Source organism: Perca flavescens, chromosome 10 (genome assembly GCF_004354835.1).
Source record: "Perca flavescens isolate YP-PL-M2 chromosome 10, PFLA_1.0, whole genome shotgun sequence".
NCBI lineage: Eukaryota > Metazoa > Chordata > Actinopteri > Perciformes > Percidae > Perca > Perca flavescens.
Genome location: NC_041340.1, coordinates 21,728,075 through 21,742,148, shown reverse-complemented (window position 1 = coordinate 21,742,148; position 14,074 = coordinate 21,728,075). Strand labels below are relative to the sequence as shown.

General features: G+C 39.0%; 2 protein-coding genes and 1 long non-coding RNA gene across 8 annotated transcripts in view; 1 reads left to right on the top strand and 2 right to left on the bottom strand.

Annotated features, from left to right (window-relative positions):
• Window positions 1–459: 459 nt before the first annotated feature.
• Window positions 460–1,809, bottom strand: LOC114563412 (uncharacterized). Its single transcript, XR_003693608.1, has 2 exons — window positions 1,707–1,809; window positions 460–686 (listed from the first exon to the last, which is right to left on the bottom strand). It is a non-coding gene; the product is annotated as an uncharacterized LOC114563412 (long non-coding RNA).
• A 1,252-nt stretch (window positions 1,810–3,061) lies between these two features.
• On the bottom strand, window positions 3,062–5,983 carry gdf9 (growth differentiation factor 9). The gene is made up of 2 exons (XM_028588856.1): window positions 5,344–5,983; window positions 3,062–4,146 (listed from the first exon to the last, which is right to left on the bottom strand). The coding sequence occupies exons 1-2, from the start codon at window positions 5,717–5,719 to the stop codon at window positions 3,212–3,214; spliced, it is 1,311 nt and encodes a 436-aa protein (XP_028444657.1). The 5' UTR covers window positions 5,720–5,983; the 3' UTR covers window positions 3,062–3,211.
• The window catches only part of LOC114562476 (septin-8-A), a 17,306-nt gene continuing 8,606 nt past the window's right edge, over window positions 5,375–14,074 (top strand). For 2 of the 6 annotated variants that reach the window (XM_028588850.1, XM_028588852.1), the window contains exon 1: window positions 13,703–13,828. In XM_028588850.1, the coding sequence (XP_028444651.1) occupies window positions 13,799–13,828 (30 nt within the window). In that variant the 5' untranslated portion in view covers window positions 13,703–13,798. Of the gene's footprint in view, window positions 5,865–6,246; window positions 6,404–6,621; window positions 6,666–13,696; window positions 13,829–14,074 lie in introns of those variants that run through there. The other 4 variants (XM_028588853.1, XM_028588854.1, XM_028588855.1 and 1 more) reach the window with 4 other exon arrangements.

The following is a 14,074-nucleotide window of genomic DNA, read 5'->3' as shown; positions in this document are numbered from 1 at the left end:
TCAGCAGAATGTAGTTTGTGCTTTTCTTGTGTGTCTTTATGTACTTGTCAATTTTAATCACCATGAAAACACTTCACCAAAATTCTTTTAGATTAATTTATATATTTGAATATATTTCAAATACGTAGTCAAGTGTTTAGTAGGTAATTGAAAATGCACTAAGTGCTGTTTAATCTGTGTAGGGTTATTGTAAATTCATTATAACAAAAGTATGATCACAAATTGCAAAGACAAAATAAACAACTTATTCAATGTAATAATTAAATCAATGTACCTTATATTTACTGCACTGACATTTTTAAAGTATGAAAACTAAAAACCATACAAGATCATGCAAAGTCAATATCTAATTCTAACAGTTTAATCCTATACATAAAATATCTCAATTATATGCCTTATACATATTTATAAAGTGCTAACTTTTAGGTTTGAATGGTGAACAGAACGCAGAGCCAGGAGTGTGAATTAACAGGTTTTATTTAAAGTATCGAGTCCAGGTTTCTGAGGGGGGAAAAGCACGTCAAAGTTTCCAGGATGGAGAACGGGTCGGTGCTTTCTGGGAAGGAGCGGGTCCGTCAGAGGAAGATAGTAGGCCGGCTGGTGGTGGGGTCCAGTGGTGGTGGTGGCTGTCTGCTCCGGTGGATGGCAGGAGTGAAGCGGTAGCAGCAGTCAGGTTCCAATGGCAGCTGAGGCACAAGAGAAAGGATAAGGACAGGCAAATGTTTGTAATAGACAAACATGTAGTTAAGGCATGGTAGATCACAATGAATTATATTAATATATGCGCCTACATGAATCTATGCTTCAGTTGAGGACATGCAGTATTAAGTAAACATACTCCTACATGTCAAATTTATCTTAGACAATGTGTATTGTACGCAACACTTTTGTATTGATATGTACATTTTGGTAATAAACAGCACTTGTAAATAGATTGTAACATGTATGCGACTCATCTTAAAACAGACTAATGTGCTGACAGAAGGTCTTCAAATAGATTAGCAGACGCAACTACAGTAAGTGGAAGAAAGACATCAGTGTAACAGCATAAACGCATATTCTGGCCCACTGCCCCGCCCAGAGACCTCCGTCTCCGAGTCTACGCGTTCCCCCCGCGGCTTTGTCCGAGGGTGACGGTGATGCTGTGTGGGTGCCGCCGCGGCGGGGATGATATTATGTGCCTGTCCTTCGGGCACCTCCGGGTAACGTTGCCCAACTCTCGGGCAGGAACATATATTTCAGTATATTCAAGTAAAAGCAGTATCTGCTTGTCCTGTGCGAATGCGCCACACGAAACTCAGATGTAAGGGGGTAATTTCTAAATCACACGCAGTCCCAAAAGTATTCTAATCCCGTGCGAATATAGGGTTTAATATGACTTTGCACCATAGCATTAACTACGGTATATCAGGCTTTGATTTTAAGCCAACATTAGCTACCATTAGCTTGAGGGTTAGGGAGGCATGCGCATCGATTAGCAATAACACCGCATATGGTTAAAATTAGATTACCGGCGAGACCGTTATGCATACCTACTGTATACGACTGTAACGTTAAATATATATTTGAATCAGTTTATACGATCTGCATAATGTTAGCCCGCTAGCTTGGTTAGCAAGGTGCAATATAGCTAGCAAACTGATATTAATTGGGATACTAACGTTCGCTAACGAAAAACAGTATTTAAAAAATGTAACGTTACTTACCAGAAAAACTGAACTGCCGACTCCTTTGAGTGTCTTGTCGTCCAACCGAACGCTGAACAAGATATTATTAGGCGACCAAAGTGTCACAGTCACTACGAAGAAAGCTGGTCAAATCTCTCTCTCTCTCTCTCTCTCTCGCTCTCTCTCTCGCTCTCTCTCTCCTAAAACACCCTCTGCTTTATCGCCGATTTTAAAATCAACAAGACCATAATTCAAACAATGAACATCATTCTGTGTTGCAGAAGACTTAAAACTAGCGATTGAGACCATAAACTCATTATGAAGAGGTTTACTGAGGTAATAAATCAAGTGAGAACTGGGTCACTTTCTCATAGACTTCTACAGAAACCGCACGTGTCGCCCCCTGCTGGAATTCAGATAGAATGCAGCTTTAAGGCACTTCCGCATTTGCAGCACTTTGCGAAACCGGATGGGCTGTCCACTAATAATATACATGTTGTGCAGAACCCCACAGGCTAAAACAATGTTGCAGACTTTTTCTGCCGTGTGCACTGTTGTACCGGCGCATAGAGGTCTTATAAAAGAGCCAGATCTGCCATTGCTGATAAGTTAACTGATGACTTCTCCTTCTCCTGTTAAAAACTGATTATATGCTGCACCGCAAGTCCACACTGACTCGAAAACTTGCGTACACGAGTTCAAACCAGATGTGAGATTTTACCTAACCCAAATTGATAAATGCCGAGCTTTGCGTAGGAATCGGCGTACGACCGTCCTACGTCTGTTTTACGTCGTACGCACGTTTCATAAATGAGGGCCACTAACTCTGCACCCTCACACACAATCCTACTGAAACTGGTGTCGCTGCATAGTCTAATGTGTATTTGGCCGGACCATTTAGACTCAATCAGAGCAAACTCTCCATTGCAAAAATCTAAATCTTTCTTGTTTCTTTAGTGCATAAATATTTTCCCTATGTTTAAGGACCATTTACAGCTAGCTTTATGCATTTTCTTTTTTTTATTTGCCAACTTTTCATACAGTCTACATATTTTCACTCTTTTACATATCCCTAAGCTGAGCACAGACACACAGTGAATTCATTCTTCTTCTTCTTTTTTTAAATAGACATGACATGCATAAAGTCACATTCTTAATTAAACTTAAAAAAAATATACAAAAGTCATACAACATAAATTTTCTTCTTCAAGTGTGTCAGATCAATACTATGTTGCAAACAGTAAGTTTCTAGAACAGGATGCATTGGCACCCTTTCTTGTCACGCCTTATAATAAAAAGGATATAAATGTCACCCTTCCACATTTTTCACAGGGATAAAATACTTTTTGTTTAAGTAAACACAATTAAGTAAACACACCTGCTCCAGATCAAACTTCATGCACAACGATTTTATAAATTCATGAAATCACTGAACCTGGTCAGAATATCCAGTACTTGGATAGAGTCCACCTGTGATGAGGTTTGTGGTGATGTTCTATTCAGCTTGAAGAAAAAAAAAAAGAACAGACATGTTGGTAGCTGGCTTAGCGACATGTACACCTGGTGGCAACCATGTCTTCAAACTCCTTGTAGACATAGGAGCCATCCTCTTCAAAGATCATGACACTCAGGGGGTTGTAATGGGAGGGAATACACGAGGGCCTGGGCACAGAGGAGTCAAGCGTCTCATAGATGATGTTTTGCACCATGGTGTGCACAGGTGAGCCGTAGATGAAGCCCATGGTCCTCGGGCAGATGCCTCTGCAGTACCTGGGGTTGTACTTTGGTGGAAAAACAATCCAGTGATCCAGTTTAAGTTGGCTAAATCGCACCCTGAAATCGTACAAGGCACAGTCGCTTGTCTGGAATTCAGAGCTTGGAAGAAGCTCAGGCAGGTGGAAATCAAGACCTTTATTGCCTCGTTTGCTCTTTGAAGATTCCCTTTTCCATCTTCTCATTCGCCCAATCCTCTGCTCTGGTTTGAACACCATCGGTTTGTGAAATGGGTTTGCCTCAGTGGCTGGTCTTTGATCTGCTTTGACCAGAAACCTCTGCTGGGCGATTTTGCTGGTGTCATCAAGATAAAGAAGCAGAGGAGGGGACCTCAGGGTGAACTTCTGTGGGCCTTTGCGCTCATCACCACTGGCTCTTTGTTCCTCTGGGCAGGTGACATTGATTAGCAGGTTTAGGTTCTTCTTCTGAAACTTTAAAAGAGGCTGGAGAAATGAGGTGACATCAACCTCCACCCAGTTCCCCCTGCTCCTCTCGTCTGCCCTGACTGTGAAGTTCACAGCGTTGTGGACCCCAGGACACAGCGGACACTGGTTTGAAGGCTCCTGCTCCTTGAGACTCAGGTAGCATACAGAGTTGATAGGTGCTGCACGGTCATGGTCAAAATTATACAGCAGGGCCAACTTCTGAAGCTGTTCTTTTCTTCTAACTTGATCAAGGCTGTAGGAAAGATCCTGTATAAAACTCTCTGAATGAGAATAATGAGAAAACATCAGTCTCATAAATGTCTATGTACTCATGTATGATTACACTCAGTTTTAATAAGCCAGAATAAACATGGCCATCTTGTACTGTATTGTCTTGCCTGTTTAAGTGCACAATGTCTCTGATGCCTTTATAACATGACACAAGTTAAGGGAGGCACCACAGGTAAACATTTTGATATATTTCCCTCATGATCTGTTTTGATATATCATATTTCTCTTCCATTTCCCTCCTAAACAACTTTTTTTTTTAAATAAATTGTACATAAGCAAGATTCAAAAACTGCATCAAACATAAATGTTATACCAAACCACTAAGCATGTCAATATTGCAGTCAAGTTTGACAATGTTTTCCTTATTAATATATTATTTTGTAGTTTTTATTTAAAATGAAAACTAAATACATATAGCCTACCAGTTATTTCGTTATTTAGATTAAATCACTTATCAGATTGACTTCTGATGTAACAATGTTTTCACCAACACAGATTTGCTCATTTTAGAAATATTCTGTCTAATTTCCATGTGGTAATGAAATATTATATATCAAAGTCATAATACAAAACATGGTTGTTCAGCCCACAGGGCTGTTAAAAGGATCAAAAGACAAGTAGCTTTGGGTTTGAGTGCTGTAATGTTCTACATACACAGCACATAATGAATTTAAGTCTCGCATCTTAGCAACATCTGAGTCACCAGTGTCATTAAAACCTCACTAGTGAAAATTTTAAAACTACGGTGTTGTCCCTTTCTGACCCTCGTTCCACCCCTGTAGCTTCCAAGTTTAAGCACATAGAAATTAGCAGACCACATATTGCAGCTTCATTATAAGCCCCACCAGAAAACGTACACTGAAATAATCAAACCTAGTCCCAGGATCTCCCTGACAGAACCACGGCATAAGCTAATAATGCAGGACCCCCTCTGGTGGTGCAACCCACCTGTATGCAGTGTACCAAAAACAACATTCAAAGCACAGTATAGGCCTACATCTGGAGGTCTGGGACCCTGAAGCAGTTGGTAATACAGCTTTGCCCCACTACAGCTTTCAAAAACGTGATATTTTGACCTATAACTCTTTACCTTTATTTATTTAATTACAACGTTGTCTTGCCATATGATATATTTTTGTGTATATACGAGGTCAATATTCTCAGCTGTTTTAGGCCTACTCGCTCACCTTTATTACTTTGTGCAAGACATTCATCTTGTGGCTTTATCAGTCGGACTGTGTTGTAGATCCTATTCCCGTCCAAACTCCTCTGCACTCTGGAGGACTTCTTGTAAACCTCCGTCAGATATTTAATGTACCTGTGCTCGGGTTTCATTTTTCTCTTCAGTCCTGGGTTCCACCTCGAGCCTGCTTGCTCCGACAGGGCTTTGAGCAGTGGGGAGAAGATACTGCCATAAGGGTAGGTGAAGTCATCCAGGTTGTTCAGCGCGTTGGAGGCAGCCAGAGATGATCTAACCAGCGGGGAGCTGCAGGTGACAAGCAGCAGTAAGAAAACTATTCGAATATAACGAAGGGCAGCTGCCATCAGCATTTGTTTTTCCATTATAAACAACGAAACCAGACTAAGCTTAGAGAGAATATCCACTGAGAGCTCGAGGTAAACAGCACCACGCAAGAGCTGCCGCTCATCAACATGCACAGGTGTTGGCAATCAACTCTATCACTCATAGGCCAAGCTACTTTCTCAGGTAAGGGACCAGTTATGACTTGTTCAGTCATGATATCCCAGTCTAGCAAAAACAGCAAGAGGCTATTTTTAAATGATAGCATGGTTAAGTTGAATTAAACAATGCTGTATCTTGCATCCATGATTCTAATTACATATGGCAAGTATTTCGGCATTTTAATGTACAACTCGAAATAATAAAAGCGATTTTCGGCTTCACAATAAGTTTTTAAAAGCAAAAAAAAAGCCTGTGACGTCAATTTTAAAAGCATTTTCTCTCTCCCAACATATGTTTTACTAACTTAGATACACAGCAGTATGTAAGATTCACGTCATTGCCTTTAAAAATAAGGACCTTTATGGCGACATATTTTGCACTTTTATTTTGAAGACAAATCCTTCCAACGTCCGGTGCTACTTAACTTTTCACCGCTTGAGTATTTTACAAAAAATATACATTACCAGCCGTTTTGTTTGGTATTAAAGGAACCATATTAGCTATTTTTTAGATAACGTTTAGAAATATAAACTGACAATTTCAAGGTGTAAAAGAAAGCATTGGTGAGTTAGCTACGTTATCGATAACGTTTCTTTTTGAGTTAACCTTACTCAACCCTCAGAAGCTAGCTAGCTAGATGCTAATGTCAACTGATGTTAGATAATTTAACATTTTAAACCTGTAGCTAATTGCTGACTATTGCCATGCAATATGTAGGCATAATTCTCCAATTAAATTACAGTATTAATTTACATAGACCATGTAATATTATTTATCCTAGGGTAAAGATTTTCGACAAGATGTGCAAGATTTGCTCCCAAGCAGGTAAGTTAACAATAAAGTTAGCTACAAATGTCTCAGTTTATAGAAATTACTCAATGTTCAAAAACGACAAAATAAAGCAGCCGCTTTAAAACTGCTAACCACTAGAGGGCAAATAATTTGATTCGAAACAAATAGGCTACTCAGCAAATCAAAGCTTTAAAAAAATACTACTGTATCAAATTATCAAATATGAATATGCTTTATAGCTACATTTAGCTGCATACAGACACAAAGCAACATGGACCAAATCTTTTCATCGGTCATTCCTTGATTTACTTAATTTCTCTGGAATGTCTGCATTGGATGTGCATAACATCTGTTAATAGTCGCATCTATGTTCAAAGTGAGACAAAGAAACTGAGCCTTTGGAGGGGACTTTAAAAATCACAAAAGGACAAGGAATTCCATCAAAAGTTTCCTCTTTTTTTTTTTTTTTTTTTTATATTGTGTCCTGTATACCATCCTGTGACTCCCATGACTGTCCCGGGACAGTCAGACACTGTCCTGTACACTGTCCTGTGACTCAGAGGCACTGTCCTGTGACTCCATGACTGTCCCGGGACAGTCAGACACTGTCCTGTACACTGTCAGTGTCTGGGAGTCACAGGACAGTGTCTGACTGTCCCGGGACAGTCATGGAGTCACAGGACAGTGTCTGGGAGTCACAGGACAGTGTACAGGACAGTGTCTGACTGTGCCGGGACAGTCATGGAGTCACAGGACAGTGTACGGGACAGTCATGGAGTCACAGGACAGTGTCTGGGAGTCACAGGACAGTGTACAGGACAGTGTCTGACTGTCCCGGGACAGTCATGGAGTCACAGGACAGTGTCTCGGAGTCCGTTTGGAGCAGTTTGTGAACAGTGTTTTCTCTGGAAGATGGTAAGTCCCTTTGGGGTGGACTTTGGGCTTTTTCACCTTGTAAACCTATAATGTGCACTAAAAGATATATACACAATAAAGGAAGGGGGAAAAGCCAAAAAGCACAAAATGAGAACTTTAAAGGGGCGCTATGCAGTTTTGGCCATTTCTTTGCTTTTTGCTCGCAGGTTTCTCCGTAGAGCTCCCCCTACAGCTTCGGAATAGATATTTAGCAGCTCCTACGTTTACTTGTGTCTGACTCCTCGCTCGGTCAGTCTGCCGTTTCCTCTTTATCTGTTCCTCCGACAATGCTTTCCTAGCTTTCTGCTTCTAAATGATTTTAAGAGATGATATGCAATTTTGTGTCCCTTGTTCTTTATATTTCAGGCCATGTTGATATGCATTAAAAGAGTCTTAATGATTGCAAGGCACAAAAACACAGTTTAAGTAAGATAATGTGTAATATGAGTGTTTTATATGTACAGAAATTGCAATAATATCAATGATGAATCATGATGATATTAGTAATAGTAATTATTAATAATATATAAATGATATAATATTGATATTGGTAATAGTTTCCAACTGCTATAACATTTAATTCATCTACATAAATCACTAAATAATCCAACTGATGTTCACTGCAACAAACACTGTGCATCAGACAAACCTCTTAAATAAATTAAAGTGCTCATATTATGCTTTTTGGCTTTCCCCTTTCCCTTTATTTTGTATATATCTTTTTGTGCACATTATAGGTTTACAAAGTGAAAAAGCCCAAAGTCCAGACAGAGAAAACACTGTTCACCAACTGCTCCAAACAGCTCTATTGTAGTCCAGCCTTTACTTCCGTGACAAACGTGTGTCACTTTGTAACACACGTTAGCCCACTGTAGATTACTGAGTTAGCGTTACCCGGAGATCATAGTTGTGATGAATATTTTGCTTAGACAGAAAATCATTCATTTACAATAAGAGAATACGTTACAGATGCATCATTGCATTTCAAGTGTTAACTTAGCCTACTTTGGATGTATCGTGAGCTAAACTGGGTATTGTTATCCCTGTGTCACGAGCCAAGGCATTACAAGTTTGTTGTAGCAACTAATGTAATAATAACTTAGATTTATATAGTGTATTTCATGAAACTCAGGGATGCTTTACACAAGTACAGGGGGACAAGGGAAAAGAAAATAGTGACACGGACTGAAAAGAAATAAAACCAGGCACTAAATGAAAGGGGGATGTAATTTAATGTAGGGTACTGACTACAACCACATTGCGCATTGTAAAGTTATTTTATGAATGAAATAGATATCATACATACCTGAGGGCCAATTCACGGTCAGTTTTGAATAATTTACAATCCCATAATTGTCGCCATCTGAAAGCCCGACCAAAATTGACTTCATTTAATTTCTGTTTTTCGGTGATGGCCCTACCCCAGTATCAGCCATATACAACAGATAACTTCTAAAATAAAATAAAAATACAATTAGGTATATATAAAGAAATCTCCCCTTATACCCTGTACCTGGCTGGATACAATAACATAGGCTTTTCCGGTGTTCAGCTGAACTCTGGGCATAGGCATTATACTATATATATATATATATATATATATATATATATATATATATATATATATATATATATATATATATATATATATATAGCTTTCTCTCGTTTGCTGTTAAAGGTCATTTATCAGATGGAACATTACACAGTTTTGATTGATAGGTTTCCTGTAATACCATCCACAGGACAAGTTGAAAATATTTAACCCTACTGCTTGCAAGGTTCTAAAAATAGAAAAATTATGTTGTTTGTTCCATTTCATATTATTAAAGCTATAGTGCGTAGTTTCTGTCGCCCCCATGAGGAATTCTAAGTAGCTTCTATGGACCACTGGCTGGGCTTTAAACTTACAGTAGGTTGTAGCTGTTTTCAGTTCCACACTATATACTAAAAGTATACTAATCTGCACATTATATTGTTTTAAAGTAGCTATACGTATACCAAAAATGATTTATTGTTCTGTTTTGTACTGACAGGAAATTATACAAGACCTGGAACACATCACAGTATTGTTTTGACAGTCTTTGACTTTTGCACATTTTGTCTGAGCTATTAAAAAACAAATGTAGGAAGCTTTTCTGTGGTAGATTTCCCTTTATGATATTCCAGTTGCCTTGCAAAGAAAAGTTTTTGAAGTGGTATTTAACACATAATGCAGTCTACTATGTGGAATAGTTGTTGTGAGTGCAGCTGTCCTCTGTCGGGATTATTATGCAAGCAGCTTCTTTTCCAGATAACAAGACAAAGGACATTGTTCTGGCACAGTTTTGCTTTTGGCTTCATTGTCTGAGCTCCAACTCTTTTCATGTCAATTAGGATTGTTTTGCTCCGGGTCAGTTAAGGACACATGGAGAGAGAAAAAGCAGATTACTGTTTTCAAGCATATCGTATCTGGGAAAAGTCCATTCATTCATTAATGACAACATAGCCATTAAAGAGGTTGTTGGTTTTCCATTTAGGGATTATTTCTTTCCCATTTAAATCAGACCCCACCCTACAATTTAATCTTTGGCTTCTTTTTTTTTTGCAGTTGAGAGAAATCATGTTTTTTTTTAGCACGTCAGTCTACAGAATGAAGCCCATGTTGTCCCACAAAGGGAGGCCTTTCTCATCCATTAGAGCTCAAGTTCACAAAGAGATTGATAAAGGAGACATTCCACCACACAGTCTGGTGGCCTGCTTTGCATAACTGGCCACCACAAAAGTCCCCTTTTGCTTTTACTGAAACTTTTTCAAAATGTTAAACCTCCCACTATTTTCTTTCGACAACAGTATCCAATGTTTCTTCTGCACTTGCTTTGCTTTGAAGAACTTTATTTGGTGATCAGAATATCATAATATACTTGATCTGCTGTGCACAAAAGCAATAAGCATTCTACATCAACAACACAAAATAGTTTCACACCAGTGTTGATAGCACCTGTTTCCTCACACTTTGAAGTCACGAATCAAGAGGTAACTTCTCAACATTTGTTACACACGAAGTAATGAAAATATGTTTGAATATCAGTGCTTGTGTTGTTAGTAAGTAAAATAAATGCAAAGGGTTCAAAATAGAATTCATTGTTAATACATGGAGTTCAACTAAAGAAAAGAACATTAAATTATAAATACCATTCATAAATAGTACATTCAACAGTGATACACTGTAGAAGAGAGCTGCAGTAAGTGCTGGGACACGTTTGTAATTTAGTTATAGACTTTAAGTGCTCTAAAAGATAAACAATGATGTACGTTGTTTTATATTAACACAATATACAAAGTAAGACAGTATTATTTATAACGATTTTCATATTGTCCATCTCGCAGCTTCCTTTTTGATCATTCTCACCAGTCATGAGCAAACTTAGTTGTTGTCTTTTGTTTCTTCCCTACGTGAGGCTGGAAGAGTTTACTAATTGTGTTAAAGCCTTTTGGGTGCTCTCTGTATTCTTCATCTTCTGTCTTCTCCCTGTAGTTGTTCTGCTGCAGTCCTCCCATAAGTGCTCTGACCTCAGCTGACACACCTTTGCCCAGGTAGTGGAAGGCCTTCTTGCCACCATTATCTCTTTCATTCACATTGGCTCCGTAACCTTGCACAAGCAAAACCATTACTTCAGTGTGGCCGTGCATTGCTGCGATGTGTAAAGGTGTGTATCCTCCATGTGCTTTGCTGTTGATGTTAACACAGGTGCCTCTTTTCCTGGAGATATTCACGAGCTTGTGTATCATCTCGCTGTTGCCATTCTTGGCAGCCCAGTGCAGTGCTGTGAAACCTGACATGAAGTCTTTCTTCTGTGCTAACCGTGTGTCCTGCAGCAGCAAACCATGAATCTGTCCCCACAGTCCAGCAGCACACTTTACCAGCCACTCATGAGCTAAAGGCTCCAAAGGCACAGACTCTGAGTACTTTGCATCATCTCTCTTGTTTTGGGGCCTCAGCAGGGGAAAGCCTGGCGGTTGCATGTCCTCTGTCTGTCTGTCTTTCCAACACTGGGAGTCTCTTTTTGCACAAGCTGGAAAGTTAGGTTTCAGAGTCGGCCCAGATGGTGTAGAAACTTTTGTTACCAACGTGATTGGTTTGTCCGAGGTTTTATGCGGATGCACTTGGGAATGTAATCCATCCTGTGTTGCTGGTGCGGAGTCTCTGGGAGGGGATTTAACTGCTATGACAGCGAACACAGCTCCAGATTTCCTCGCTCTGCTCGCCCGATCTCCGGAGATATTCAGGACTTTAACAGTAGTTGCGTCCGCACAACTTATGTTTCTTGGTAACGGGCTCCTTTCCAGAATAGCCCCCACAGACGTATGTTTGGCATCACCATAATAGTTGCCATGTATGTTTGAGGGACAGCACATATTATTGTTCTCAATATCAGAATAAATCACCCTGGCTGACTCTGCTCGATGAGGAGATGTGTACGAAAAGCTCGTATTTTGGCTTGAGAAACTGTCCTCCATCTGCATTCTCTGCGAGGCATCCTGCGCGACCTCTTTAACAAAGTCCTGATACCTTTTCTTCACAACCACAAACTTTACCTCGTCGATCTGTTTGACCACAGCGACGCTGTTCACCAACTTCTTGAAAAGGTCCCTATTGTGCTGCTTTTCCGCGGGATCGCTGCAGCTGATTAGACTCCTGAAGTTGTTTAGTAGCTCCGAGTTCTTCACTTTGCCTCCGTGTTCCAGTAAAAAAGACAAAAGAGATTCTTGGGTCAAAGCCATTTTGTTTTGAAGCAGTACGAATGAGAAAATATAGAAAAGAGAGTTTAGATAAAGCCCGAGAGATAATCTCTTCGCTGTCCGCGCTCCCCTCTCCGTTGTCCTCCACCAACCTGCTGCTTCCGGCGCCTCGCCAAATAAACTCACCCGTTTTATGTTATGGCTCTCAATCCCCGTTATTAAAGGCAGTTGCTTGATAGTAGACCAACATCAAAGCTGCTAAAAAAAAGAAGACGAATTCTATATTTCTATTTCTATTTTTTTGTGTATTTACATAAAACATGTATAAAATATCAACATAAAAAATGGCCATAAAAAAAGTCTGTGTGAAATCTGAGTGTAACTGAGGATATTATATATGTAAGCTGTGTATTAGTTGGCTATATCTTGAGTTTAGTTTAATAGAACAACTTAATTTTCTATAAGTCATATAAACACTTTTGGTCTATATAAACACGTTTATTTTCATATTTAATATGTTATTAATAAATCAATATTGTGTCAAATTTTACATTTATATTCTCCTACGATACGTTTTTACAAATGGTAAATTGTGACCTATGACATTAAATAAGGTCCCAAAATGGAAAAATCTTTTGAGTTGATTTATTGAAATATTGATAATAACAACACAATGATACAATGTATCAATACAGCAATGTAATTAAGTGTATTTAACCTTTGCAGCATAGCCTATACTGCAGTGGTGCAAAGATATTGAGATTTTTTACTTAAAACATAAATTTTTATGTAAAACCTCAAATGTTGCATTACTTCATTCAATAGTCTTCAATATGTATAATAAACATATAAAATGTGAAGTTACGCCACATTATCTTAAGTTTCTAAAATTAGCCTTTTTCTACCTGCTGCATGAGAAAAAATGATCTAATAATATAACAGAACCTCCTGGCAGGGGCCATTATGCTACCTGATTATTATTAATAGTTTTTATACTTTAGGTAGTGTTGTCAATACGCTTCTACAGGTAGATTATAATTGTAGATGTAAAATCTCGATCTTGAAAATGAACTACCCATTGGTATAATAAATATAAAAGTAACTTTTCCTTTGAAATGTATTAGAGAATATTTATGAAATAGCATTTAAAGGGAGTAATATTGTAATAACAATTGTTGCCGTATGAAAACCCTGACATGGACAAACTTGATAAAAGAAGAAACATCTAAACTGGAAAAAGGAGATAAACTGTTACAGTATCACTATGTCTGTGGTACCTTCTCATTTCCTTGGCAAAAGCCAGTCTTTAGTTATCTGAATAATTTTTAAGTTATAAACAAAAAATAGTTTGCACTAAACTCCTTCAGTTAGAATATTGACTGAAGGCTTTATAGAGCTGTTGTAGTGTCGCCCTCCAACACCGAGGGGGTGTTGCCTCCAAGTGGCCATATTGAAAGCAGTGCGAGTCTGTCCCTGTTTAATGTGGAGAGCAGCTGAAGACGGATAATTCCCGCACACAGCCACTTCTGACGATGGCGGCCAATGAGGTAGATGTTTTCGCAGTAAGTATGATGATCTGCTGTCTGCGGGCCTGCAGTGACTCATGATTTGGTGTTAGAGTAGAAATAAGAATCAAACTAGCATAGCATTCAGGTGTATGTGAGAGCAAGATGATGGTCGTGGGATGTGTGGAGAGAATTCGCATCAGGGTCAATGCGGTGTTGAGAAAGCTTTAATGAATCTGGATAAAAACGGATTTTTCAGCTACGGTTAATTCAATAGAAACGATGCCTCGTCGCCCCGTTTTG

What these genes read in the sequence shown, in the direction of transcription:
- gdf9 (XM_028588856.1), bottom strand. Translation starts at nt 5,719, where the DNA reads ATGGAAAAACAAATGCTGATGGCAGCTGCCCTTCGTTATATTCGAATA. An exon ending in TCTTGCACAAAGTAATAAAG is followed by an intron (nt 4,147 to 5,343) that starts GTGAGCGAGTAG and finishes ATTCTCATTCAG; the next exon opens with AGAGTTTTATACAGGATCTT.